The following is a 27,792-nucleotide window of genomic DNA, read 5'->3' as shown; positions in this document are numbered from 1 at the left end:
GATTGTCTCAACGACACAAATATGGTTAGAGGATCAGCTTTTTCTTCTTTTTAACTGATTTATGAAATGAGGATTTTAAATGCGATATTTATTACCCTCTCCGGGTGTACTTTTAAATTTGCTATGTATTTGATCCTCCCAATTCATTTCATTGCTCGTATCTATGCCTGTTTTTTTTTTTTTTTTTGCTGCTATTATTGCACTTGCACTGTCTTCGAAATGAATGAATCATTGGCCCGTGTAGCGAAATTTCTTGTGTTCCCATTGATGTTACTTCTCTATTTTTATATCTTTGGTCGGGTGCTTTTAACCATGCAATGTAATGTTTCTGATTGTAATTTATACATACGTTTATGGTCGTACAGACCGAAATAAAGGTTCTTTGAACTGAACGGAACAATAAGGACAAACACCTACTAAGTCTATGCACAGCATAGTGAATCCAGAAAGATTCACGTTGCAAAACGTATAGTTACTTACCTGTCGATGTAGTTTTGCAGCTTGAAGACTTTCTCCCGTCACTAGCGATTCCACCCTACTCCGCCAGAAAGATGAGACAGGAGGAAAGGAGGATAAAATTGTAATCATAACTAAATGGATCAACAAAAGAAGATAACCTAAGACAAGAAAAAAGAATTCAAAGATGGCGACCAAAGGTGGGAGCTTCTGCCGAAAGCACGCCAATGTCACAAAGGACACCAAATGGTGGGATGTCGATGCCCACCTGGGCCACGAGAAAAAAGAGAAGAAATACTACGATTTCGGACCCAAACGCTAGATGGCGGGATAATGCACAGCATAGTGAATTCAGAAAGTCTTCAAGCTGCAAAACGACTCAGACATGTAAAACTATACGTTATGGCTATAGGAGATACCGTTGCTTTGGAAAGTCTTCCTTTCGAGGTTTCAGTCGGCCTCCGCAGCAGCATAATCCCTTGTACAAGGCCTACAGGGGTAAAGGCAGAGGCCGCCTTCGTGGAGTGGGTCTTCAGCCTTCCTACTCCTCCTCCTCCTCTACCTCCCCAACCCCCACTGGTAATGCAGGAAAGCATCCCTGGATCATGCAGGTCCTGTGGGGGAGTCTGCTTACCCATTTTCTACAGGATTGGAAATTGATCACTACGAACCTTTGGGTTTTAAATCTGGTAGAAAATGGGTACACCCTTCCCTTCCGGGAATTCCCTCCTCCATACCCCCCTTGCCAAGGATTTTGCACGGAGTATCATTTACTCTTTCAGAAGGAGGTGCTTGTCCTGTTACAAAAACGGTGCGATAGAGGTGGTCTCAGAGCAGTAAAGGGGCCAGGTATGCTACTCCTGGTATTTTCTGATCCCCAAGAAGGATGGCAGGTTATGCCGCATCCTGGACCTCAGAGTCTTGAATCTTTCTCTCAAGCAGGTTGAGATTCAAGATGCTCACCCTAGCACAGGTTCTTCACGCGCTGCAACAAGAGTACTGGATGGTGTCCATCGACTTGCAGGATGAGTTTTTTCACATCCCAATCCAGGAGTCGCACAGGAAAAATCTCCTGTTTCACGGTTGGTTCGCAACACTACCAGTTTGTGGTCCTTCCATTTGGTCTTACTACTGCACCTCGAGTCTTTACCAAGGTGATGGCGGTGGTGGCTGCCAGTCTCAGGTGGTTGGGGATACCAGTTTTCCCCTACCTGAACGACTTGCTGCTCAAGGCGGAGTCGCCGGAGATGGTGCGTCATCTGCAGGTAACAACCCAGCTGTTTGGGTTTTTCGATAAATTTGCCCAAATCTTACCTGGTGCCCTCACAGTGCAACCTGTTCATAGGGGCAGTACTGAATACCACTGTGTCAAGCTTTTCTGCCTCCGCCAAGGGTTCTCGACATTCAGGAAATGATCCCTTTGTTTCACAATGGAGCAGTTGTTCCAGTTCTGAAGGTCCTTCGCCTGCTTGGTCTGTTCGCTTCCTGCATTCTGTTGGTCAACCATGCACACTGGCACATGAGAGCACTACAGTAGTGCCTCCGCAGGCAGTGGTTTCAACACAACGGGATCTTGGGGAGTCGATCAAGATCTCCAGAGACACTGCAGCTTATCTGTCTTGGTGGAGCGTGGAGGGCAACCTGTCTCAAGGAAAGCCCTTCCACCTTCAACCATCGGTGGCCACAGTGGTAACTGATGCCTCTACCTAGGGTGGGGTGCTCATCTGGGGGATCTGGAGATCAAGGGTCTTCGGTCTTCAGAGAAAAGATTGCTTCATATCCATCTTCTGGAATTGCTTGCGATACGTTTGGCGCTCAAGGCCTTTCTTCCCTCCCTTCGTCAGTCAGTTCAGGTCCTGACGGACAACACTACTGCAATGTGGTACATCAACAAGCAGGGAGGAGTAGGGTGTACCGTCTCTGCAGAGAGGCGTTCTGAATCTGGTCCTGGACTCTGGACAATTGGACTTGCTTGATGGCAAATCATCTGGCTGGGGTACTGAACGTGCATGTGGACAGTCTCAGTTGGCAATTCTCCGCCAACCATGATTGGAGGCTTCATCCGGAGGTAGTTTGACACATCTTCCGGACGTGGGGAACTCCTCTGGTAGACCTGTTTTCCACTCTCGAATGCACTCTGTCCGTCATTCTGCAGTCTCCAGTTTCCAAAGCAGGGAGCGTTAGGGGACGTGTTTCAGTTGGAATAGAGTTCACAGTTTCTTTGAGTTTCCTCCCATACCTTTCATTCCTCTGGTTCTGAGGAAGATTCGCCAATACCGGGCCCAAGTCATATTGATCGCCCCGGATTGGCCAAGAAGGGTGTGGTACACAGATATGCTTTCTCTCATCACACTCTCGCTCCGTCTCCCTCTGGGGACAGACCTCCATTTGCAGTTGTAGGAGCAGGTCCTACACCCCACCTACAAAGTCTGCACCTTCATGCCTGGAGATTGAACGGGCAACCTGAATTCTTTCTCTCTCCCGCCTGACGTGGTGGACGTTATTTTATAGGCCAGGCGACACTCCAAGTCTATTTACTCCTACAGATGGTCTAGATTTGTTAAATGGTGTGGAGAGAAGTCTATTGATCCCTTAAAGGTTCATTTTTCAGACTTTGTTTTTCGCAGCTTTTGGTCCAGCAGGGTTGTGCTGTGGCTACTGTTAATGGTTATTTGTTGGCTTTATCAGCATTTTTGTTTGCCTGATCAGCCGTCTTTTTAAATCTCCATGTGTATTAAGGTTAATTAAGGGCCATACATATGTTTCCGCCCACTCCCTTCGTTATCCCCCAGTGGGATTTAAATGTAGTTTTAACTTTCTTAATGAGTTCTTCATTTGAACCTTTGCATAGTTGTCCTTTGAGACTGCAGTCCTTCAAATCAGTCCTTCAAATCGGTCTTCCTTGTGGCTTTCCCCTCGGCCAGGTGGGTGAGTGAGCATCAGGCTTTGAGTTCTAAGCCTCCGTTTCTGACTATTCATGCTGAAAGGATGGTTCTCCGGACCAGGGCTGCTTTTCTTCCTTAGGTGGTAACTTCCTTCCATCTAAGACAGTCATTTACCCTCCCTCCTTTCTAACCCCCTCACCCTTCCAAGTAGGAGGAGAGTCTTCACTGCTTGTATCCTAAGAGTGCGGTTTGTTTTTATTTGGATAGAATGAAGGATTTGCGTTTGGAAGATCAGCTCTTCGTGGGCTACGTTGGACGCATGAAAGGCAAGGCGGTGCACAAGCGCACTATATCCAGGTGGAGCATATTGTGCATCAAAATATGCTACTCCCTGGCTGGTAAGGAGCCTCCTGAAGGCATTGGAGCTCATTCCCCCAGGGCTTATTCATCTACTTCTGCCTTGTTTAGAGGTGTTCCTGTGGTGGATATCTGTAAGAAAAAAAAAAATCCTTTCTGTGTATTGCAACTTAAAGCATAAATGTTGAATCAATTATATCCCCAACTAATATAATTGATTCAAGAAAGGTGTCACTGTTTACAAATTACATTTATGCTTTAAGTTGCAATACACAGAAAGGAATTTCTTTTTATGCCACAATATTTCCCGGTCCTTTCTGGGTTGATTAGGGAAAACTCTCTTTTTTCCTGTGGATATCTGTAAGGCCACAACTTGGGCCTCCCACACTTTCGTGAAGCATTACTGCTTAGATTCTGAGGTGAAGAGGGACGGCCATTTTACTTGCTCGGTTTTGCAAGACTTTTTTGTATAGAAGGGTGGACACCCTCCTCCGAGGGTTGGACTGCTGTGGGATTCTATTCATGAGGTGAGGAATCCACAGGCAGATGTATCCATCAGAAGAACAAGTTACTTACCTACGGTAATGCTTTGTTCGAGGCAGATGAGCTGCAGATTATTTCTGGTGCATTCAGTATCTGCCTGTAGATTCCTCACTGGCCCACCCACCTCCCCGTTGTCCACCCTTTTATACCTTAAAAGAGGTATTGGTTAATGTGGTTCTTTCATAATGTCATTTTATTTTGCCTCGGTTTGCCTTTGTGTAGGCTTATAGGAAATGCTTGTTTTCTTTTTCTTTCCTTTTTCACTTTAAACTGTGTGTATTTGTGTGAATACTGTGTATGCATTGTTTCTATGATCGGTCTGTCCATTCGCCTCAGAGGCAAGGAAAAAATCACAGGCAGATACTGTATCTGCCACAAAAAGCGTTACCAAAGGAAAGTAACTTGTTCTTTACTGCCAAATCAAGCATTCCCTACAGTTGTACTCCAGTTTGCTTCAATATACAGCACAGTCCTCAACACACATTGTCAAATCTGCATGCCCCTGGTTTAGTGTACAGATAAAAGACCCCCTACTTACATTTGTACTTGTGTTTTATATACATTTGTAAGACCGAATGCACTATTTTTTAAGCATTGCACTATTTAGATGTTTCTTTGAAGATATACATTAGTGAAGCATCATGCACTAATTCATCAAGGGTTTGTTTATATAAGAGAAGTGACCTTCACTCTTTCCAGGTAAATGTGTGTCTGTTCGGAAGAGCATGTGAATCAGAGATATCTAATGTTTGAATAGTTAAGTTACATAGCAGAACTATGACACTAGCTTAAGTTTTATGAATAAGTAAACCCCTTTTGTTCGTTTTTGAAATGGGTTATTCGTACACGGCTGGAATGATCCAGTCATGGGCTGCTGAGAAAAGCCAAGTTTGCGTAATGGGATAATAAATTGTACTTTGACATGTGCGAGTATTTCCTAAAATTATTCTCAGCTTAACAACTGTAGATATTCACAAGCATGTTACTATATGAAATAGTTACAGGTGCACATTTTAATTATCTAAATCTAAACAATTAGTGCTTGTGTCCAACCTTGGATCTTTACCATTGGAATGTTTTGACCTGCCCAGTGTTAATAATATTGCAAAGTATTCACAGTTCATCTTTAAACCTAATTTCTAGTGAATAATAAATTGTATCATTTCTGTTGAGCAGATGCAGAAAGGCTCTAACCACGTTTACAAGATTAATTCCGGAATGGCACCCACTCCATGCTGTACATGTCGCTCCATGCAACAACTGCCTTGTCCAGTCTCAACGAAGAGAGATGATTTTGGAACAGTAGGTTTCAGACATTTTATTTGAATTTAACTATTTGGTCACATGATTGCTGAAATTGATTTTACACAACTCTATCTAATTTTGAGGGTCATTCAAAAAGATTACTTAGGGGTTTTACGGCAAACTTCAGCGTCATCAATTCTTTACCAGTAGCACAGCATATTACCTTAATTTTCCCAACCATGCTTTATCCCTATTAAGTGCCCAAACTAAGGGGGCGGGCGTGCATCAACCCAAAAGGGCTGCCTGAACTGGGAGCTCTACTCCCCAGCCCACAATATCAGACTACATCCATCCTTTTATGTGACTGATTACCGCCACATATTATCTGGGAATGCAAAAGAAACAATTGATGGACGGAATGCAGGACAATGCAAACATTCACCCTGTAATAAAGTAGCTCTGTATATACTGGACCAAAGTAAGGTGCAGTTTCCACAGTCCCCAGAGGTATGGCAGAGGCTAAAGTTAGATATAACCTTACTCTCTAAAGTGGTAGCTTGGTCATGCAGTAAGGCAGCATCAGAGGACAGTTTAAAGCATTTGTTGTACACTCTGTCAGCAAATGGTCTCACACACTCAAGAACTGAACTCTAGGCCAATTGTTTTGTATATAAAAATATATAGTTAATTTTCGAACCACAGTAGGTATCATAAATACTTTCTCAGAATGAGATGTTGCAGTTGAATACTTTCAAATAGCAGTAGAGTTTGGAATGCAATAGTTAGTTGTTGCAATATGCAACACAAGTTTAAACACTAAATATCGTTGAGCTCAATGGAGGTTTTTAAGTAAATGCAATAAAATATCGTTACGTATGTCTTTCTAACTCTAGGCTGGATCCTGGATTCAGCCCTAGTGCATTTCCTGTAAACAGTTGAAATAAATTGTTTTTGTTATACAGGCTATTTTTAAGGAATATTTGCAAGTTTGGAAAATTGACAGACAATTTTCTGGTAAAAACCAGGCAATGTAGTCCTATGGAGGAAAATTGGGTTAACAGTAAATCACGGTTATAATTACTTTCTAGGTTTAGTGCTGGGCTGAAAGGTACAAAAGGGGGTGGTGATGGACGGAGCATCTGAATCAATCAAACACTCACACCCAGTCAAAAGATCTGGGTTTAATCCATCACCGTTCTTTAACCCACTCTGCCACCCCAGTTCAGACATGGCTATATGCAAATCAGTCTGACCCTGTACCTCATGGGATCAGTCCAGCCCGAACTGCCAAGCCATGTCTTCCCTGGACCGGAAACAAGCTTCCGAGGACTGGTTTCTGGCATTCCAGCCGTTTGATTCAGATGCATCCGTCCATCACCACGCCCCTTTTGTACGGGCTGAAAGGTACAGCACTGGGATCTCTCCTGCTTGCAAGTGAGTAAATTCATTTTTGAGGTTCGGACGATTTTGAAGTAATATTTAGAAGTTTGAAAAATCGACACTTAGAAGAAATTCAGAGTAAATACCAGCCAATGTTACCCTATGGAGAAAATCAGGTTATCGGTCTTTAGGTAAGGAGGTTCTGGGGGTATACTCAGGGGTGTCCCAGGATAAGGTAAGTACAGTTGTTACACCCTCAGCGGCACATGGTCAGCCGGCTGCAGAGTGAGTAGGCCCAATGTTATCCTATGGAGGATATGGGGCCTCTGGTTGGTGGCTGCTAGCAGGCGGACCACGCGGCTGTGGGAGCGGAGCTCCTGGTCACTTACACAGGGTATGTGGGGGAAGTAGAGTAGTTGCTGCACTTCAAGCGGCACTCGGGTGGCGAGGTGCAGGGTGCTTTTGCGCCGTTGGGTGCCCAATGTATTTCAATGGGAAAGCTGCAAGACGAACAAAGGCTGCAGGCTCTGGGACGGAGATTCTTCAGGTGCGACCACCACTTTGAGAGGTAAGTTGGGAAGCTGTAGGTTAGGTAGCCAACCAGAAGTTAGGCACAGGGGGCTGTGAGGCGCCTGGTGCAGGGGTGTCTTTTGGTGTCGGGGAAATCTTACCCTCAGCTGGTCGCGGTTGGAGGAAAATGCTACTTACCAGTATGCATCTGTTCTTTGCTTATAGAGCTGCTTAGTTGTACGCTATGCATAGATCGCCACCTGGTGTTGGGCTTGGATGCTTGCACTTTGTTGTTGTCTTGGAAAAGTCTTTTGTAGTCACGAGATAGGTGACTGCTCCCTTGGACGATAGTGACTGCTCCCTTGGACGATGGTGCGCATGGGCATCGACTCCATCCTCAGATTGTTTTCTCGCCATGATGGGAAATGATGGAGTCAGTAAGAAGTAAGAGATGTCCATGTGAATGTATCTAAGATAATACTGGTACAGGTACAGGTTCCGGGGAGACGGTTGGGTATGTACAACTCTGCAGCTCTACATGCCAAGAACAGATGAATACTGGTAAGTAGCATTTTCCGTTCGAGGCATATGAGCTGCAGATTGTACACTATGCATAGACTGTACAACAGTGTCTCCCCTAGCGGTGGTCACCTGTATCTGTTGCAGTAGTTTGAAAAAGTGTTTTAAGAACAGCCTGGCCTACAGAAGCTTGCTGCTTAGCCTGCACGTCAACACAATAGTGTTTGGTGAAGGTGTGTGGTGTAAACCATGTTGCTGCTTTACATAGGTCCTCTAGGGGAATGTTCCCTAAGAATGCCATGAAAGCCCCTAGTTTGCATGTTGAATGTGCTCTATGGGGAATTGTTAATGTGCGTTTAGCTTTTTGGTAGCATATTTTGAATGCATTTTACTATCCACCTAGCGATCCCAGCTTTGGAGATGAGGTTACCTTTATGAGGTGGGGAGAAGACTACAAACAGTAGTTTTGTCCTATGAAAGGGCTTAGTCCTGTCAATGTAATAGAGAAGGGCCCTTGAAAAAACACTGGTAACTCGACTGATTGGTTAAGGTGAAAAGCAGGGATGACTTTGGGAAAATTTTTGGGATTTGTTCTGCGAACCACTTTATTAGGATGTATTTGTAAGAAGGGTTCTTGTATGGTTAAAGCCTTGTTTACCTGGAGGTAATTGCAACAAGAAACTCTACGTTCCATGTGGGGAACTGAAGTTCACAATTATGTAGAGGTGCAAATGGGGGACCCATGAGCCTGATAAGAACAAGTTTTAAATTCCACACTGGAGAAGGTGGTAGTCTGGGAGGAATTATTATTTACAGGCCCTCCATAAAGGCTTTAATTGCAGGTGCTCTAAAGAATGACAAGTATTGTCTTTTTTGTAAATAAGCAGCAAGTGCCGCTAGATGTAACCATATGGAGGAATATGCTAGATTACATCTTTGTAAGTGTAACAAATAGCAAATGATGTCCTCGATTGAAGAATCCAGCGGATCAATGTTGGTATTGCAGTAGATGACAAATCTTTTCAATTTTGCTGCATAGCAAGCTCTAGTAGTAGGGCATCTGGCTCTGTAAATGATCATACAGTCCGGCGGAAGGTTAAGATAACCGAACTCTAGGACTTCAGGAGCCAGATCGCTAGATTCAATTAACCTGGATTGGGATGCCTTATTTCTCCATGGTTCTGCGTTGAGGAGAGGTGTAATTTTTGGTGTGGAGCTACTGAGTTTGATTTGATTGATTTGATTGATCAATTTCTAAAGCGCACAAATGCCCGGAGGGATCTTGGCGCTATGATTTGTCCATTTTCCTGTGCAGGTCTGAAGTTAGTGCAGTTTATGCAGCGAATAGCCAGGTTTTGATTTTCTTTCTAAATATCTCCAATGTTGGGCTGTTTTTTATATCTAGTGGCAGTAGATTCCATGTCCGCGCTGCGTGAACGAGGAAACTTCTTCCTCCCCAGTTTAATCGTTTAAACTTGGGTATCGCTATCAGTTTTTGTTGTCCAGATCTGAGTAGCCTAGAAGGTTCGTAATGTTTCAGGTGTGTTTTCAGGAAGTGAGGTCCTTTGCCCTGCAGTGCGTTGTAGGTCAAGCATAGTGATTTAAACTTGACTCTTTTGGCCACTGGTAGCCAATGGAGTGACTCTAATTTATGGCTAATGGGCGGAAACTTTGGAATTTCCAGTATTAGTCGTGCTGCTGCATTTTGCAGTCGCTGCATTTTTTCCATGATTTTTACTCTGGCTCCCGCATATAATGCGTTTCCGTAGTCCAATCGAGACAGTGCAAGAGCTGTCACTACCGTTTTACGTGTGTCTTGGGGCAGATATGGGAGTATCTTTCTTATCATTTTTAATATCAGCCAAAAAGACGAGGCTAGCTTGTTTACTTGGGCTTCGTATGCTAATTTGGTGTCTATCATGAATCCTAAATTTTTAACCTTCTCTGAGGGTTCTGGTCTTATTCCCAGTTCAGGAGACCACCAGTCTGGGGACCAGATGTCTGCATTACCTCCCAGAATCATTACCTCACTCTTCTCTCCGTTGAGTTTGAGGCAATTTTGTTGCATCCATTGACTAACTTTTAGCATGCATAGTTGGAATTTTTTGGCTGTTACTTTATTGTCTTTGCCTATGGAGATGACGATTTGTGTATCGTCTGCGTAGGATATTGGCGTAAAGCCATTTTCCCTTATTACTTCAGCAAGGGGGGCCACGTATAAGTTAAAAAGTGTTGGGCTTAATGAAGAGCCCTGTGGGACACCGCATGGTACCTTGAAGGAGTCTGATTTTGCTTCTCCTAGTTCCACTGTGAATCTTCTGTCCTTTAGGTAAGATGCGATGAGATTACATGCGTGGTCGCTTGCTCTGGCTTCCCTAATGCGTTTTATTAGTATCTCGTGGCTGACCGTGTCGAAGGCCGCCGAGAGATCTAATAGTACCAAGGCGGCCTTTTCCCCATTGTCTAGTATTCTTCTAAGTTCTTCAGCAGCCGTAAGGAGGGCTGCCTCTGTTCCGTGCCCTTCGCGGAATCCGAATTGGGAATGGTCAAGCCAATTGTTGTCCAGTAGGTACCGTGAGAACTGTTTGTTCAGCAATTTCTCCAGTACTTTTGCGGCGAAAGGGATCCTAGCTATAGGTCTATAGTTGCTAGGGACTTCACTGTCCAAATTGGGTTCCAGTAGTGTTGTGAACCACGGTTGGCGTGCCCATGTGGGTGCTACCAGGATCATCTTGAGAGACTGTTGTCTGAGCTTCCATACTACTAGGGGAATCGGTGGGAGTGGCAGAGAAGCGAACGCAAATCTGCCTGGACAGTTCATCCATATGACATCGCCTTTGGACAATGGGTGTGGAAACCTGCTGGCGAAGGTTTGGCATTTTGGATTTGCATGTGTGGCGAACAGATCTAGGTCTGGTTGACCCCACATGTGAAAAAATGGTTGAAGTTGGGGATGAAGTTCCCATTCGTGTATTTGCTGTGTCTGTAGACTTAGCAGATCTGCAATCTGATTGTGAACGCCTGGAAGATGTTCTGCCAGAAGGTAAAGGTTTTCCGGAATGGCCCATCTCCAAATTTTTTGTGCAAGCTGGGACAGCTGCAAAGAATGTGTGCCTCCTTGTTTCAGAATGTAATACATGGCTGTCTTGTTGTCCATCCGGACTAGGACAGTCTTGTGCTGTAGATGGGCTTAGAGTGATTTTAATGCTAGAAATATTGCCAGTAAATCTAGGTGATTGATGAGCATTTTTTGTTGAGTGGTCCATTTGCCTTGAATTTCATGGTTTAGGAGATGGGCTCCCCAGCCGGTGAGTGATGCGTCTGTAACATTGCCTGGTTTTTGCCAGAATTTCTTCGAAGTGTCGATTTTCAAACATAAAAATATTCCTTAAAAATCGCCTGTGTAACAAATAATTTCTTTCAACTGTTTACAGGAAATGCACCAGGGCTGAATCCAGGATCCAACTCTTGAGTAAGAAAAACATTCGTAAAGTGGTTTTATTGCATTTACTTAAAACTTCCCATTGAGCTCAGTGTTATATTTGTGTTTAACTTGTGTTGCATATTGCAACAACTGTACCTATTGCATTTAAAAGTCAACTGCGATTTGAAAGTATTCAATTGCAACATCTCATTCTGAAAAAGTATTTTTATACCTACTTGTGGTTCTAAAATTAAACAATATATTTTTATATACAAAACAATTGGTCTGGAGTTCAGTTCTTGAGTGTGTGAGACCATTTGCTGACTGAGTGTATACATCAAGCGCTTTACACTGTCCTCTGATACTGCCTTACTGCTTGCCCAAGATACAACTTTAGAGAGTAAGGTTATATCTAACTTTAGACCCTGCCAAACCTCTGCGGACTGTGGACTCTGTGCACACTTTACCTTACTTTGGAACAGTATATACAGAGCCACTTTCTTACACATGTCCGTTCCTGTTCTCCATTCTCTGATTGTTGACACAATTGTATCTCTCCATCACCTCGCTATGTCTCTTACAGCCTCCATTACTCCTAATGAGCTGAATATCCGATGTGATCTGTGTCATTCAGGATTCCTAATAATGTAAATTTGGGGTCTGGGGGTCATATCCAACTGCAATACATTGAGTCCGTTATGGGACTTGTGAGGGTGGCTCTATATATATTGGACTAGAATGAAGTACAGTGTGTATAGAGTCCACCAACCTCAGAGGTATAACAGAGGTTAAAGTCAGAACTGACCTTACTCTCTAAAGTGGTAGCTTGGTCGAGCAGTAAGGCAGTAGCAGAGGACAGTGTAAAGCATTTGTTGTACACACTGTCAGCAAAAGGTTTCACACACTCAAGGACTGAACTCCAGGCCATTTGTTTTTATATCCACAGATATAGGTGTTTTATTTTTAGAACCAACAGTTATAAAAATATACTTTTCTTGTTATGAGTTCTCTCATGTAATTACTTTTCAAAGGAGCAATAAAGTGTGTGCACACAGTTAATACAGTATTGACAGTAAGCAACATAATCCTAAAACAACCTACAGCATTGAGCTCAATGGGTTTTCCACATGTAAGTACAGTTGATTACTATATAGATTACTTTAGTAGTCCCAGGACTAGATGTTAGATTCAGTCCTGGGGTCTAAGCTGAAACCAGGTTAGCAAAAACGTTTTAATTACTGTAGTGAATTTTCATGAATATAAAGCTGTTTTAAAAGTTCACACTTAAAAACTTTTCAAAGGAAATCTCACAATGTTGTTCAATGGGAGAAAATTCAGGTTGCAGGTAAAGTATGATTGCGTTACTTTTGTAACCCAGCACTGGTCTCCTAGGGCAAGCACTGGGGTCTTAACTCAAAACAGGTTAGGTAATTGTGTTTCAGTATTTTGTGTGATTTTTTAAAGAATATTTCAAGTTTTCAAAAGTAGACAGAAGAAATTTCATAGAAAAGCAGACCTTGAGTTCCTATGGAGAAAATACAGATTACTAGTAACCCCGCTAGGGATTACTTTTGCGGTTCAGTACTGGGCTGAAAGGTACAGCACTGGCTTCCCCCCTGATCACAGGTGAGTACTTCAGAACTCTGACTTTGGCTGATTTTATGTGAATATTTTCAGATTTCAAAACTTCACAATTTTCGAGTCAAAATGGGTCAATGTTATCCAATGGCAGGTAAGTAAATTACCGGTTTCCAGGTGAGTACTTGGTTGGTGAAGTTAAGGTTCTGGGCATAGACTCAGCGGTCCCAGGGTCAGTTAAGTACAGTTAGTTCACTCCCAGCGGCCGGGTGCAGAGGTAGGTAGGTGCAATGATATCTAATGAAGGAAGGGGGGCCTTCTGTTGGTGGCTGCTGGCTAGCAGGCCACGTGGCTGTGGGAGCTGGGCTCCTGGTCGGGTGCTTTTGAGCCGTCGGGCTCTCAATGTTATCCAATGGGAAAGGTAAAAAAGGAACAAAGGCTGCAGGCTCGGGGACGGAGACTCTCAAGGGGCGACCAGCACTTCGAGAGGTAAGTTGGGATCTTGGAGCCCAGGTAGGTACCCCAAAGAGAGGCACAGGGGGCTGTGGGGTGCCACTGTAGGGGTTGCTTTGGGTGTCGGAAAAGCTTACCCTCGGCTGGTCGCTGTTGGGGTGGCCCCTGGTTCTGAGTCTGCAGGCGTCGGCTGGTTCGTCCAGGAGGGTCTTTGGGCACTAGACTTCGGGTCCCAGTCGCCGGGAGGCGTCCTCGTGGTCTTGGTTCGGTTGTGCCCAGCCCTGGCTCGGTGGGTGCAGAGTTGGCTGGTCCGGAGCTTCCTGGTTGGCACCAGGTGGGTAGTTGCAGCAGAGCCTCTGCTGATGAGAGTCCCAGTCTCCAAGAGGGTCAAGGCAGGCAGGTCCTCCGGGTCTCCCAAGGTTGCTGTCTGCAGGAGTCACCGGGATTAAGCAGGAGCAGGTTCCAGGATAGACAGACCGGTAGGGCTGGAGCCAAGTCAGTTGTTGTCGCCCTGTTAGCAGCTGCACGGCGGGTCTTCTTGATCTGAGGAAGGAAGGTTCAGGGAGCCCCTAAATACTGAATTTAGGGGCGTTACAGGTAGGGCAAGGACCGGTCCCTGCCCTGGGGTGGGTACACCCCCTAGCCTGCTCCCCCTCCTGTGGGAGGGGGGGCAGGAGCCTAGCTGTGATAGGGCAGAGCTCCCCATCTTCAAGTTGGCTGGAGCCCGGGGTCGTGCTTCACCTAGTCTCCCCAATCTTGAGGGGTGGGGTTGGCACAGGCTGGCACCCCTCCCCCCCCCTTCCTGATGTAGTTTTTCCCACCAGTCTTCCCGACAGTGGGGGTCAGGACTGGTGGGGGCTGGGTGCTGGGTACATCAAATGGTCTGGAGAAGCTCACAAAGGCGGCATGCCTTTGAAGCTTCCCCCTGCCCATCCTGGGGGAGGAGACCGAGCACCTCGCCCAGGATGTGCATTGTTGCAGGCCCAGGAGAGCGGGGGCTCTCCTACCCATGGGTCCAGGGGTCCAGCAACATGTCTGTTGTGTAGCAGCCTCTGCAGCCACTCAGCCAGACGTGGATTGTAGGTTAGGTTTGGTGCATTTTACATTAAATCCCACACTGGCATCAGTGCAGGTTTAATGTGCAGAGAAGTTTGATACCAAAGTTGTCAGTCTTCAGTGTAGCCATTACGGCGCTGTGTAGTTCGTAATGCCAACCTCCCAGCACCATATACTCTAAATGGCATCACTGCACTTACTGTGCCCAGGAATGGCCCTGGATACTGTAGGGGCACATGGCTCATGCACCTGTGCCCACACCTCTGGCATAGGGCACCCAGCTAGAGGGGTGACTGAAGTATGCCAGGGCAGTGGACACAGGGATGTGTGCCATGCCGACTCTGGTTTTAGTTCTGTACTTAGGCACTCTGCCTGCAAAGTCAGTGTGTGGGTGTAAGGGTACAGGTCCCCTGAGTGTGGCACAATAAGTGCTGCAGCCCTCAGGGGTCTTCTCTGGTCACCATGCCCTGGGTACCTAGGGTACCAACTATTAGTGGCTGACAGGGGGCCATAGATGCCAATTGGGTTTTGTTTCAGTACAGTTTTAGGGAAGGAACATAGGCCCTGGGTACCTGGTTGACAGGAGCCCAGGGCACTCAGTCAAAGCACATCAGCAGTTCAGAAAAAAGTGCGGGCATACCAAGGCAAGAAAGATGGCACTTACTCACAGCACTCTTCCAGTATACCTGTATATTTGCGCATTCCCAAATGGTGTGGTAGAAATTTCCCTCCTTCCTTCCACATCGTTGACATGTTGGATCCATTGCTCACCCTATCTTGTACAGTCTGGCCTTGTTGTAATAGGCCCTGTGTAATATTTTGTATAGGATAAGACAGAGACTGGATTTGATTGTAACATCCCTGGGGTGCTTCATGGATGCCTCCTAGAACACCTCTTCCATTGTGCCTACATCCTTTACCCATGTGGTCCTGAATTTGCCTAGTCTGTCTGGAGCATACAGCTTAAAATCTATCACAAAGCTATCTGTAGAACTCGAGCAGCATACTATGCCACTGAGATAAAAACTAACCCCAATCCTGCTAAAGTGATTTTTAGAATTTTAAAAGAACTTAGTACAAAGAAATCCTCTGGCAGCACAATTACCTCAGCAGTCCAATGTGAGAAAATTGCCTCCTTCTTTGTGGAAAAAATCCAGACCATTTATTCAGCCTTTAATGCTGAAATCCAGCCCAGCAATGGAGTAGAGGTTACTCCCTGCTCTGTGTCAAGTCTATCTATTATTCCTGACATATCCACTGAAAGATTTGACCAACTTACTAAACTTATTAAATCAGGCTCCCCGATGGACCCTCTGAAGCCAGCTCAATTTCGCGACTCCTCTTTGCATTGTTTTGACCCTTTACGTGATATCATTAACGCCTCCTTTTCCACCGGAACTGTGCCTGACAAATGGAAACAGGCATGGGTTTCCCCTATACTAAAAAAGCCCACCTTAGATCCCCAGAAGCCCGAAAACTATAGGCCCATATCATTGCTCCCCTGGGCCACGAAGATCGCGGAGGCGCATGTTAACATCACTCTTACCAGTGTCCTTAACATCAACAACACTCTGAATGACACTCAGCATGGCTTCCGTGCTGGCCATAGCACAGAGACCGCGCTCCTGGCTATGATAGAGCACCTTCGGGACTCCCTTGACCGTGGTCAAACAGCGGCACTCATCCTATTAGACCTGAGTGCCGCGTTTGACACTGTGTCCCATCAGATCCTGCTTCGCCGGCTTGAAGAAGCTGGGGTTACTGATATGGCCCTTGCCTGGTTTCGTTCCTTTTTAACCGGCAGGTCTTTTCGAGTGTCAACTCCACCTTTCCTTTCAAAGGCGCACTCTATTGGACAGGGGGTTCCACAGGGCTCTGCCCTGAGCCCCACCCTGTTCAATCTTTATGTTCAGCCGCTGGCCGCTGTCGCCAAAGCGTGGGACCTTAACATCGTGTCCTACGCTGACGATACGCAGCTAGCCGTTGCCTTATCGGATGGAAATGAAAGGGACCCTCTCAAATTTAGCTCAGGCCTGGCGGCTGTAGCAGAATGGCTCACGGCCAACTGTCTACAGCTCAATGCCTCTAAGACGGAGGTACTACTGGTGGGGAAAAATCCAGAACGATGGGGAGATCATTGGTGGCCCTCCAACTTGGGAGTGACTCCTAAACCGAAACTTGAAGTTAAAAACCTGGGAGTCTGGATAGACCCTTCCCTTAGTTTTATTACCCAAACTAAAAAGGTGGCCGCCGTATGTTTCGGTATTCTACGGAGCTTAAGAACCATTCTGAAATTTTTTGACTGATACCAGACAACTTATCGTTCAGTCAATGATATTGTCTAGATTGGACTATGCGTCCTCTTTGCTCCTTGGGACTAATAAAGCAGAAACGGCTCGCCTCCAACGCGTCCAGAACGCAGCTGCAAGAGCTGTAGTAGGCCTGCCCCGCTTTAGCTCTACCTCCAATACTATTCGTAAGCTACACTGGCTCCCTGTAGCCCAACGAATACAATTTAAAGCGCTATGCATCTCCTTTAAAATCTTAAAACATCCTAATCCTAGAATGTTAAAACCCCTCCTAAGGATGTATGTGCCTACGCGAGCCCTTCGCTCAGCCAACCAGAATCTGGTTGAAATCCCCCGTTTCAATCGTGCTAGAGCTGGGGGACGCTCTTTCCGTTATCTGGCAGCCAAGCTTTGGAATGCCCTCCCTTCCAACTTGCCAGAAATTAATGATCTGTACCAATTTAGGAAGGCCATCAAAACTTTTCTGTTTCCTTAAAAATTCCGATTTTCTGTGTCTGTTGTGTTTTGTTTAGGATCAGCGCCGGGACGCCCCTTTGCTGGAGCAGCTGCGCGCTCTATAAAACCCATAACATAACATAACATTTAGGGTCTTGTAGGTGGCTGATACTACCTGTGTCGTGAGATGTTCTTGGACCCTTCAGTGTTGCATTGTATGGCAGGGGGGTATTTTCTGTTTTCTGCACGCCATGCATGCTTTATCTGGGCATACTTAAGGAACTGAGTCAGTTGTAGTGAGAATTCAGTCTTCTAAAACTCTTGAAATTAACTTTGTATATATTGTTTCCCATTGTGGAAATGCCTATTGTGTCCCACTCCTTAAACCCTCTCCGTTTTTTAGCTCCTTCAGCCAGTTTCCGTGCCGCAGAGGCATTTCTTTGGTGAGTTTATGGTCCCATCCCATTGTTTTAGTTGCCCTTCCCCAAGCCTCTATTGTAACTTGTGTGGCAGGGAGCAGTTCTCTGAAACCTTTACCGCCATATAGGCAATGGAGGAATGTTCACTGTTGCATGGTGTCTATATGTTGGGTGATCACCCGGTGTGTGCATCCAATCGTTTTTTGGTGTTCAGTGTTGAGCCCAGTAGTAGGCTTTCATATCGGGCAATGATATTCCTCAGTTATACTGATTGTTTTTTTTTTCTTAATGTATTCAGTTATCTGTGTAGCTCTGCCTATTTCAAGCAGTGAGTATCATTGATATGCTTGGTTATCCTCCCCCAGCATGCCAGTTTCTGTGGAGAATCCCTCTATACAAAAAACAAATGGTTCTGCACATAAAGCGAAAAGTAACTGCCAGGTCTGTTGTGCTGCCCATTGAGTTGACTTACTGCAGCATAAGCCCAGCATGCATTGTGGGATGGTAATGTTTGGCTGGTGCCATCTTTTGTGCTCCATCAATAAAATACACAACAGGGCAATGTGCAGAAATGTTTTTTTGCAAACCAACACAAGTATGTAAGACAAGGATTATTGTATGTCAACGCACAATTTAAAAGTTCTTTCCGGATTGACAAAGCAAGAACTTCAGACAGGTGGGTCTTGCAGATTATTTGCAAGGAATATGCTGTGCCTTTCATTTTTTTTTATACGTCACACCTTCCACTGTGTCTACAGCAACTGAAGGAAGACCATCACTATTTTGTGCCAAGAAGTGCAAGCCCTTTTGGCCAAAAGGGCTGTCAAGAGGATGCTAGTGCCAGAAGAGGGAAGCACCTACAACCGAAATTCAAGATGTTCAACCTGGGTCAGGTCTTGCCCGCTCTCAACCTCCGACCCCCTTAAAGTTAGTATTTCAGGTCACCCTGAACCTTGTTCCTGAAACTTGACCTACGAAGAAGGGCCGAAGAGCTGTCACTTGGTTGAGAAGACAACTGACTTGGCCCCAGCCCTACTTGCTTGTCTTATCTTCCAGCTACCTTGCTCCATGAAATCTACGTGGCCCTACAGCCAGCATCTTCTAAGAACCCGGGAAGGCTGTGCTGTCTTCAACAAAGACTCTTGTTTCCGTGGACACTGGATTTGTCCAGCAAGAAACCATCTCAAGGACTCTGGATACAGGTGGATCCGCAACACTTGCTCCACTCTGCCCCCGATGCTCATGGCCCGAGTCCAGATGGCCCACCGACCCAGTGACGTCTCCCTGGTGATCCTGACCTGGGTCCAGCATTGGACAACCTCCCCTGACATCCCTCGACACCTGCAGCCTTATTCTGAAGGGTCCCGCAACCAGAGCTGGTGAGAACCTTCATACCTAAAGACACCCCTGCACCCGCAGCCACCAGGCTGAAGAGTGCCCAACCTACAGTGTCCCGGCATCCCTCCCACTTTCCAACATACCTCTCCAGTTGTGGAATTCCTTCAGCCAGCCTTCGGATCAAGCCTGCTGCCTTTTCCCCCAACCAAGGATCTCTTGGTTTCAACGGGGCCCGATGCCACCTTTTCTCTTTGCCCGACTACCCCAGTGCTGCTGGTGGTGCAGAATCGGGGCTACTTGGTGGCCCCGCAGTGCTGATCTCAACCCCCAGGTTCTGTGTCTCTGAACCACAGGTACTAAACTGTAACCTGTGCATCTTCAACAGTACCCCAGCCTACATAGGATAGCATTGGGCCCAGTGACCTGTGCACCTGGCCACCCCAGTGCCGTTGGTGGTGAAGTGCCTACCTTGGTCCCACCTTTGCCCAGTGTTGACCGGAACCCCTGGAAACAATTTCAAACCGGTTTACTTGCCTGTAAGTTACTCACCTGTATTTTCTCCAATAGCATTGCATTGGTCTCTCACTGTATTGTACAAAGTGTGATCCTAAATACAAAGTCTTTCTTTACATTGAATAGTAATGCATGCACATGTAAAGTACTGTATTATGTATACAAACCTCTTGCCAAGAAACTGAAAGTATTGCAATTGAAAAGTCTACATACTTGTAACAGTTAAACTTATTTCCTAGAAATAAAAGTAACTAAAGTAGTATTTTTCAACAAACCTTAGCCTGGATTCTGTCATTGAGTGTGTGTTCGTGCCTTTCATAAGTATAGACACCAAATGCATTCACACTACACTTTAATAAGCCTAACTGCTCAGTCCAGCTACCACTAAATAGATATTGAAGGATTATTTATTTTAATCCCTGCCACACCTTTGGAGACTCACTGGACTATGTGCACACTATATCTCTTTATGGTATAGTATGTACAGAGCCAGTTTCTTACAGTATGCCGTGTGTGGTTGGTAGCATTTTGTCTGATCACATTTGCCTGAAAATGAGTGGCCATTGGTAGGATAAGTGAGCCGCTTGTTTATTTTTCTCTTCATTTTTCAGAGCTTGCTGTAGCTCTTTTCCTTTGCAGTCCACTGCGTCTTGCTCGCCCAATTCTTCCAAACTGGGCAGCCATTTTTGCATGATACAATGTGCAGTTATTATTGTGTTCGAGGCATGTGGGCTGCTGAATTCATATCTGTGCATAAATCGCCGCCTAGTGTTTGGTCTGGATGATTGCACATTGTTGTCCTGGAAGAGTCATCGAAGTATCACGAGATGTGTGTCTCCTCCCCTGGACTACAGTGCGCATGGGCATCCTCTCCATCCTTAGATTGTTTTTTTCCGCCATTGAGTTCGAATGTACTTTCCTTTACTCAAGTTCGGAATCAAAACTACTCTTTCTAGAGGCCAAAAGGCCTTCGGTATCGTCGGTATTGTCTAATCGGTGCCAACAGCTTCTTTACAAACTTTAATCACCTTGGGACGTCGAATCGGGCCGCAGGCCTTCTCGGCGCCACGCGACCAGTGGTCGATGGAACGGAGCCCATTTAAAAGATGTCCCCTTTGAAACTCTAAATACCGACATATCGATAAACACCCCGTTTGTAACAAGTGTTTATCTCCAGAACATAATGAATCTGACTGCCTAGCCTGTGCCCAATTTCGATCCAAAAAGACACTTCGGACTCGACGGGCCGCTAGACTAATCACGCAGAAACAAGCGCCAGAGCCAGACAATATCTTCGGCGACGAAGAAGATCTTGTTGAGGCCGAAGAATACGAACAACTGTCGGATCAAGAATCGGAGCATGACTCCGACCACTACATCGAAGAGGAAGACATCGTCGAGGTAGGTGACGACGAACAAGGGATTTGAGCCGTAGAGGACGACTCTAGTGATAAACCGGGCCCAACCGTGAGTACGGGGGCCTATACCTTTACCTCCATGGTTCCACAGGCTCAGGTCGAGGCATCGCCACAAGGCCTTAGCCAAGATCTAGACATTCTATAGCCCCGCAATACAGCCCGGCTAAGAATATTCACATAGAGCCATCGGATCAACGTACTCCGAGATTGGTGCAATCGAAACCAAAAATGGTGGAACACAAAACGAAACCGAAACTGATCGACTACACGGTCTTCGGACCACACTACGTCGATCCCTCGGAGTCGACACCAAAGAAACTCGTTGACAATACAGTCTTCGGGCCGAACTATATCGAACCATCGGCGTCGAATACAAGGGTCGTCGAGCCTAAAACCAGCGGCCCTATATCTACTCCAAAACAAAAGGGCGTAGAACCGAAAACATCGGCGTCGACGGCCGACAACACAAAAAGAGACTTGATCCAAAGAAGGTTGTCGACCCCAAATTAAAAGGCGACAAACCATTGGCTCCGCTAAAGAAAATAATCGAGCCCAAGAAAATTGAGCCAAAAAAGGCCATCGAACCAACACCAAAGGGCGTCGATCCGAAACCATCGGTTCAGAAATCGACACAAGGACACAAGGCCATAATCGAACCGAAGAAAACGGTCGACACAGGAAAAAGTTCGGCTCCAAAGACACAAGCACTACAGAAACAAACTGTAGTGCCACAAAAAAACATCGGAACGATTAAGTTTGGCCTCCCACCTTCCTCAAAAACAAAGGCGGGCGAACCAAAAAGCGGCATCGACCCAAGACAAACTAAGCAAAAGACATTGGCTAAAACAACCACAACTGCTGAACAGGAAGTCCTACATCCAGACCCTGAATCAGTTGAACAGTCAAAACTTTACATTGACCCAAACTCTGGGAAAGTCACTCTACAAGAGGAAAATCAGACCAGAGACTGTCAAAGAGACTTACACTATAGCACTCAAAAAGAAAAGGAACTGTTCTACCTCACCTATTCTATTTGAGCCTATTCTGCCAACTAGGCCTAACCAATACTCATATACACCCATACACTCCGATGAAGAGGTGGATGAGGAATGTGATCCGGAATACAGCTGCCCAGTATACACTGACCAAGACAGTCACACTCAACCATGGGCTGACCCAGTACATCCTGCTGACTCAACTCATTCTTGATACACCTGCATACCCTGCTAGGCCTTCTCCTACAGAGGACACAGCTGCTTTTAATTCATTAATCGAAAGGGCAGCCCTCCATCACAATGTGGACATGCATGCTGACCCTGTGGAGGAAGATTTCCTCTTTGACACTTTTGCCACATCAGAAAGAACGGCTAAAACACTAACTATGTTGAAAGGGGTACTTAAACATGCAGGAGACATCTTTAAAGATACCACTAGGGCAAGGGTCATTAACCCAAGAATAGAGAGAAAATACAGGTCAGCGCCACTAGACCCTACATATATTAAGGGACAACTGCCTTTAGATTCTTTAGTGGTGGCAAATGCACGTAAACATGCAAACTCTCAAACTACTGGGGAAGCTCCACCTCCGGACAAAATCAAAAATCTTTGAGGCTTCGGGAAAAAGGGTAGCCGCACAGGCAGCTAACATATGGAGAATATCCAACACGCAAGCCCTGTTATTAAGGTATGACAGGGCACACTATACCTTAAAAGAAACACTTCTCCAGCATTTACCTGATGCCTACAAAGAACAGGCTGAACAATTAGTACAGGAGGGAAAGCTAATCTCTAACGCCTCCATTAAATGTGCCTTAGATGTAGCAGATACAGATGCCAGGTCTATTAACACCAGTGTTATGATCAGGAGACATGCGTGGCTACGCATTTCTGGTTTTAAAAACGAAGTCCATTCCACTTTGTTAAATCAGCCAGTTAACCCCTGACTACTTATTTGGTCCAGGAGCAGATACAATACTGGACAAAATGAAAAAAGACACTGAGACGGCTAAGTCTATGGGAGCCCTACAGTCACAGCAACATAGAGGCTCCTTTCGTCGCTCAAGTTACAGGGGGGCTGCAAGAGGCAACTCATCACAGCAGACCACAAGCTACAAGGGAAGCCCACAAACCACCTACAATAAAAACAATAAAGGTAGATACCGAGGCAATAACAACAAAGGCAGAGGACGAGGGAACAACACCACCAGATCTTCTACCAACACTAAACAGTGACTCCTTAGTGCTACCCCCAGACCAAATAACACCGGTTAGGGGACGATTACAACAATTCCTACCAGTCTGGGAAAACATCACTACAGACAAGTGGGTAAGGCAAATTATCCAAAATGAATACTGCCTAGAGCTAACCTCCACACCACCCAACATACCTCCAAAAAACCGTCCTATATCTGTAGAACACCTCAACCTATTGCAGCAAGAAGTCATCCGCATGCTGCAAAAAGGGGCCATAGAACTAGTACCATTAGAACATCAAGGTACAGGAGTATATTCACTATACTTCCTCATCCCCAAAAAGGACGGGTCTCTCAGACCAATATTGGACCTCAGACCCTTAATTCATTACATCTTATCAGAACATTTTCATATGCTCACTCTACAACAAGTGTTACCACTGTTGCAGCAAGGAGACTACCTCCCAACCTTAGATCTCAAAGACGCATATTTCCATATCCAGATACATCCAGCTCACAGGAAGTATCTCAGGTTCACGCTATTAAATTAACATTACCAGTTCAAAGTCCTTCCATTTGGTGTAACAGCCCCGAGGGTGTTCACAAAATGCCTAGCGACAGTAGTTGCACATTTGAGAAGACAACATATTCACGTCTATCCGTACCTGGACGACTGGCTAATACAAGCAAAGTCGGCCCAGCAATGTGCCAGCCGCATGTCCCGCACCATTCACCTTCTGCACAGTCTAGGCTTCACGTTGAACTACCCAAAATCTCATCTTCAGCCGTCCCATGTACAGCAGTACCTGGGAGCAACAATAGATACACTAGCAGCAAAAGCATACCCAAACACTGCAAGAATCAACAGTATGCAACTGCTGATCCAAAAGTTCAAGCCCCAACACTCGCTCTCTGCCCGAGTGTTTATGCAACTCATAGGCATGATGGCTTTGTGCATCTTCCTAGTCCCTCACGCAAGATAACACATGCGTCCGCTACAAGAGTGCTTAGCACGGCAGTGGAACCAGGCTCAAGGACAACTAAAAGACCTTGTGTTGGTGGCCAGTCGTGCATACAACTCTCTGCATTGGTGGAATCCACAAAAACTTTGCAAGGGACGACTGTTCCAAGAGCCTGTACCACAAATAGTGTTGACAACGGACGCATCCCTGATGGGATGGGGAGCCCATGTCCTTCAGTACACAGTGCAGGGCCTATGAACAACACAACAAAAGAAAATGCACATCAACTTGCTAGAGCTGATGGCAATTTTTCTGGCAATCAAAGCGTTCAAAGTACATTTATGCAACAAAACTGTGATCCGGACAGACATGACAGCAATGTACTACATACAGAAACGGGGAGGAACATACTCTCCACAGCTATCACATCTAGCCCAAAGCATGTGGATGTGGGCCATTCAGAGAAACATTTTTCTCATGGCGGAACACCTCCCAGGCAAAGACAACCAAAGAGCGGATCTGCTCAGCAGACACAGCCAACAAATGCACAAGTGGGAGATTCACCCCACAGTGCTCCAACCATACTTCCAACAGTGGGGACATCCAGAGATGGACCTGTTCGCCACAAAGGGAAACACAAAATGCCAGTACTTTGCCGCCAGGTTTCCACATCCGCAATCTCAGGGCAGTGCGATATGGATGAACTGGTCAGACAGATTTGCGTACGCTTTCCCCCCAGCACCGTTAATACCGCTAGTGGCACACAAACTACGCCAGCATTCACTGACCCTGATTGCTCCAACATGGGCAAGGCAACCATGGTACACAACGTTCTTAGAACTTTCCATGGTGCCTCATCAAAGGCTGCGGCTAACACCCACTCTACTCACTCAGAGCCATGGAGACATACAGCACCCAGATCCGCAACAACTGAACCTTGCAATCTGGCTCCTGAAGTCTCCGTTTGGGTACCTAAACTTACCTCCTGACTGTATGAACATTATCAAAGAGGCAAGAAAACCTACAACCAGAGCTTGTTACCCTGCGAAGTGGAAGCGTTTTGTCATTTACTGCAATAACAATGACATAAACCCACTAGATGCTTCAACGCAAAATATAATTTGCTATCTTTTGCACCTACATCGTTGCAATTTAGCCTATTCATCTGTAAGAATACACTTAGCTGCCATTGCAGCTTATCTTTCAAACAGACAGCATCTTTCGCTATTCAGAGTACCTGCAATTAAGGCATTCATGGAGGGACTCAAAAGAATAATTCCCCCAAAACACCCACCTTCACCTGTCTGGAACCTAAACGTTGTTTTAACCAGACTAATGGGAACACCATTTGAGCCATTGCATACATGTGATTTACAATTTTTAACATGGAAAGTGGCATTTCTAGTAGCAATTAACTAACTAGTCAAGAGCCATTCATCCAAATACATGCAAATAGGGTAGTTCTTAGAACAAACCCTAAATTCATGCTCAAGGTAAAATTCCATTTTCATATCAATCAAACAATAGAACTGCCAGTGTTCTTTCCAAATCCACAGTCAGTACCGGAAAGGGCTCTACACACACTAGATGTCAAAAGAGCACTTCTATACTACATTGGTATAACTAAGGATTTTCGAAAGACTAAACAATTGTTTTTTGCCTTCTCACCACAACACAAAGGCAACCCCATTTCAAAATCTGGGTTAGCCAGATGGATAGTTAAGTGCATCCTAATATGTTACATTAAAGCAAAACGCAAATTAACAGTTCCCCCAAGAGCGCATTCTACACGCAAACTAGGGGCATCCATGGCTTTCCTAGGAAACATTCCTCTAGAGGAAATATGTAGAGCAGCCACATGGTCAACAATACATACTTTCACAAAACACTATTGTGTAGATGTATATTCAAAACAGCAAGCAGCTGTAGGACAGGCTGTTCTAAAAACTCTTTTTCAGACTGCTGCAGCTGGCACAGGCAGCCACTGCTAAGGGAGAGACTGCTATATATTCTATGCACAGATATGAATTCAGCAGCCCACATGCCTCGAACGGAATATGCTACTTACCAGTATGCATCTGTTCTTGGCATGTAGGGCTGCTGACATTCATATCGCCCACCCTCCTCCCCGGTGCCTGTTGCAGCTGTAGCATTCATTATTACTTTCTTGCATGGCCATCTCTTACTGTACCATACTCCATCTCTGCCACAATGGCGAAAAACAATCTAAGGATGGAGAGGATGCCCATGCGCACTGTAGTCCAGGGGAGGAGCCACCTATCTCGTGAAACTTCGAAGACTCTTCCAGGACAACAATGTGTAATCATCCGGACCCAACACTAGGCGGCGATCTATGCACAGATATGAATGTCAGCAGCCCTACATGCCAAGAACAGATGCATACTGGTAAGTAGCGCATTCCTTTAGTGGTACGGCATAGCGGTCCTCTTAATAAGCAATGACAGCCGTCTTAGAATGGTGTAATAATGGTACACTATGCACAGTGCTGTTTCAAGATGGCAGCCCAGTTCAATGTTTAATTTTGTACTAAATGATGCACGTTTCTAGTCACCCCACTTAGGTATCCGTGTTCTTGCAGCATGAATCCTTTTCAGGATTCACATGCTGTGCATTATTCTGCCATTTAGTGGTTTAGTCTGGAAATGTTCTTGTGTTTATTTTCTGGGTGTTGTTGACCACCATTTGGTGGTATGTCCATCCCCTGTGGGATGTCAAAAAGCACCCTGGAAGTTCCTCTATCTTCAGACCTTTATTTTTTTTCTGCTGTTGGGTACGGTAGCATGACAGAGGAGCACCAAGATATATTTGGGAAAAGATAAATTAGAAAATTGACAAATTAGAAAATTGACAATCGCTGAAGACCGCAAAAAAATTGGCTAACTGAGAAGGGGATACTTATTGATTCCAACAGGGGAACCAGCCGGTAAGAAACACATGGGAAACGCCCCTTTTAAGTTGTTCCCCAACTGCCACTGAAAAATTTGCCAGAAGAGACCCCCACAAAGTCTAAAACCTTTGTCTCCCTAAGGACCATAAGGACGAGTAGTGCAAGGCCTGCGCAGCGTTTATACAAAAGACTCTTCAGGTACAACCTTATCCAGCAACGAGGAGGAGAATGTTGAAGTCTGCTTGAAGTGAGAAGTCAGATGGCGAGATCGATGCCGCTGACGCAGAAAAGAAGTAACTTTCGAAAAAGGCAGTGAAGGATGCGAAAAGAAATCTAAGGTAAACTGCCGAAAGGCGCAGCTGCTAAGCCCTCGGACAATAAGACCCAAAACACAGCTTCTGCTTCAAAGCATTAGTCAACTGAAAGTCAGCCAAAACAGAGAGCCACACGGATCCCGACCAAAGGTTACCAATGGTGCAAGACACTGTCAAACTTCAACGCAACTATGCGCTCGAGGGAGAGGGACCAGAGCAAGGCCTTAGACGGTAGATCTGTTAAAGTTAAAAAAAAAATACGATGCTCTACACCAAACAGAGTGCTCGAACGCTCAAGAAGAGAAGGCTCAAGGCCAAAATGTCTGCCCTACTAAGGGAAGAGAGGAGTCCTGCGTCCCTGCAAAACCTTTGGCCACGGAAGCTGAAGATGACCAGTCTGGGATGGAGGCCCCGGCAACACCAAAACTTCGTAGAACTCCTCTTGCTCCTCGTTATGAACTCGAACACAACTGGGTTCAGTTAGACCAATATGAAGATACATGGCCGAATCCAGGCGCTAAGTCCCTACTATATGACCTGTTCCTCTACAACTGCCTCATCAAGAGGGCTGTAGTGAC

At 45.6% G+C, this 27,792-nt stretch overlaps 1 protein-coding gene across 6 annotated transcripts in view; it reads left to right on the top strand.

Moving 5' to 3' along the window:
• The window catches only part of USPL1 (ubiquitin specific peptidase like 1), a 388,707-nt gene that overhangs the window by 104,745 nt on the left and 256,170 nt on the right, over positions 1-27,792 (top strand). For all 6 annotated transcript variants that reach the window (XM_086935147.1, XM_086935148.1, XM_086935145.1 and 3 more), the window contains one exon: positions 5,418-5,543. In XM_086935147.1, the coding sequence (XP_086791273.1) occupies positions 5,418-5,543 (126 nt within the window). The remainder of the gene's footprint in view (positions 1-5,417; positions 5,544-27,792) is intronic.

The sequence above is a fragment of the Lissotriton vulgaris genome, chromosome 8 (assembly GCF_964263255.1).
Source record: "Lissotriton vulgaris chromosome 8, aLisVul1.2, whole genome shotgun sequence".
Taxonomy (NCBI): domain Eukaryota; kingdom Metazoa; phylum Chordata; class Amphibia; order Caudata; family Salamandridae; genus Lissotriton; species Lissotriton vulgaris.
Note: the sequence above shows the minus strand (reverse complement) of the source record. Positions and strands in the feature narration are given on the sequence as shown.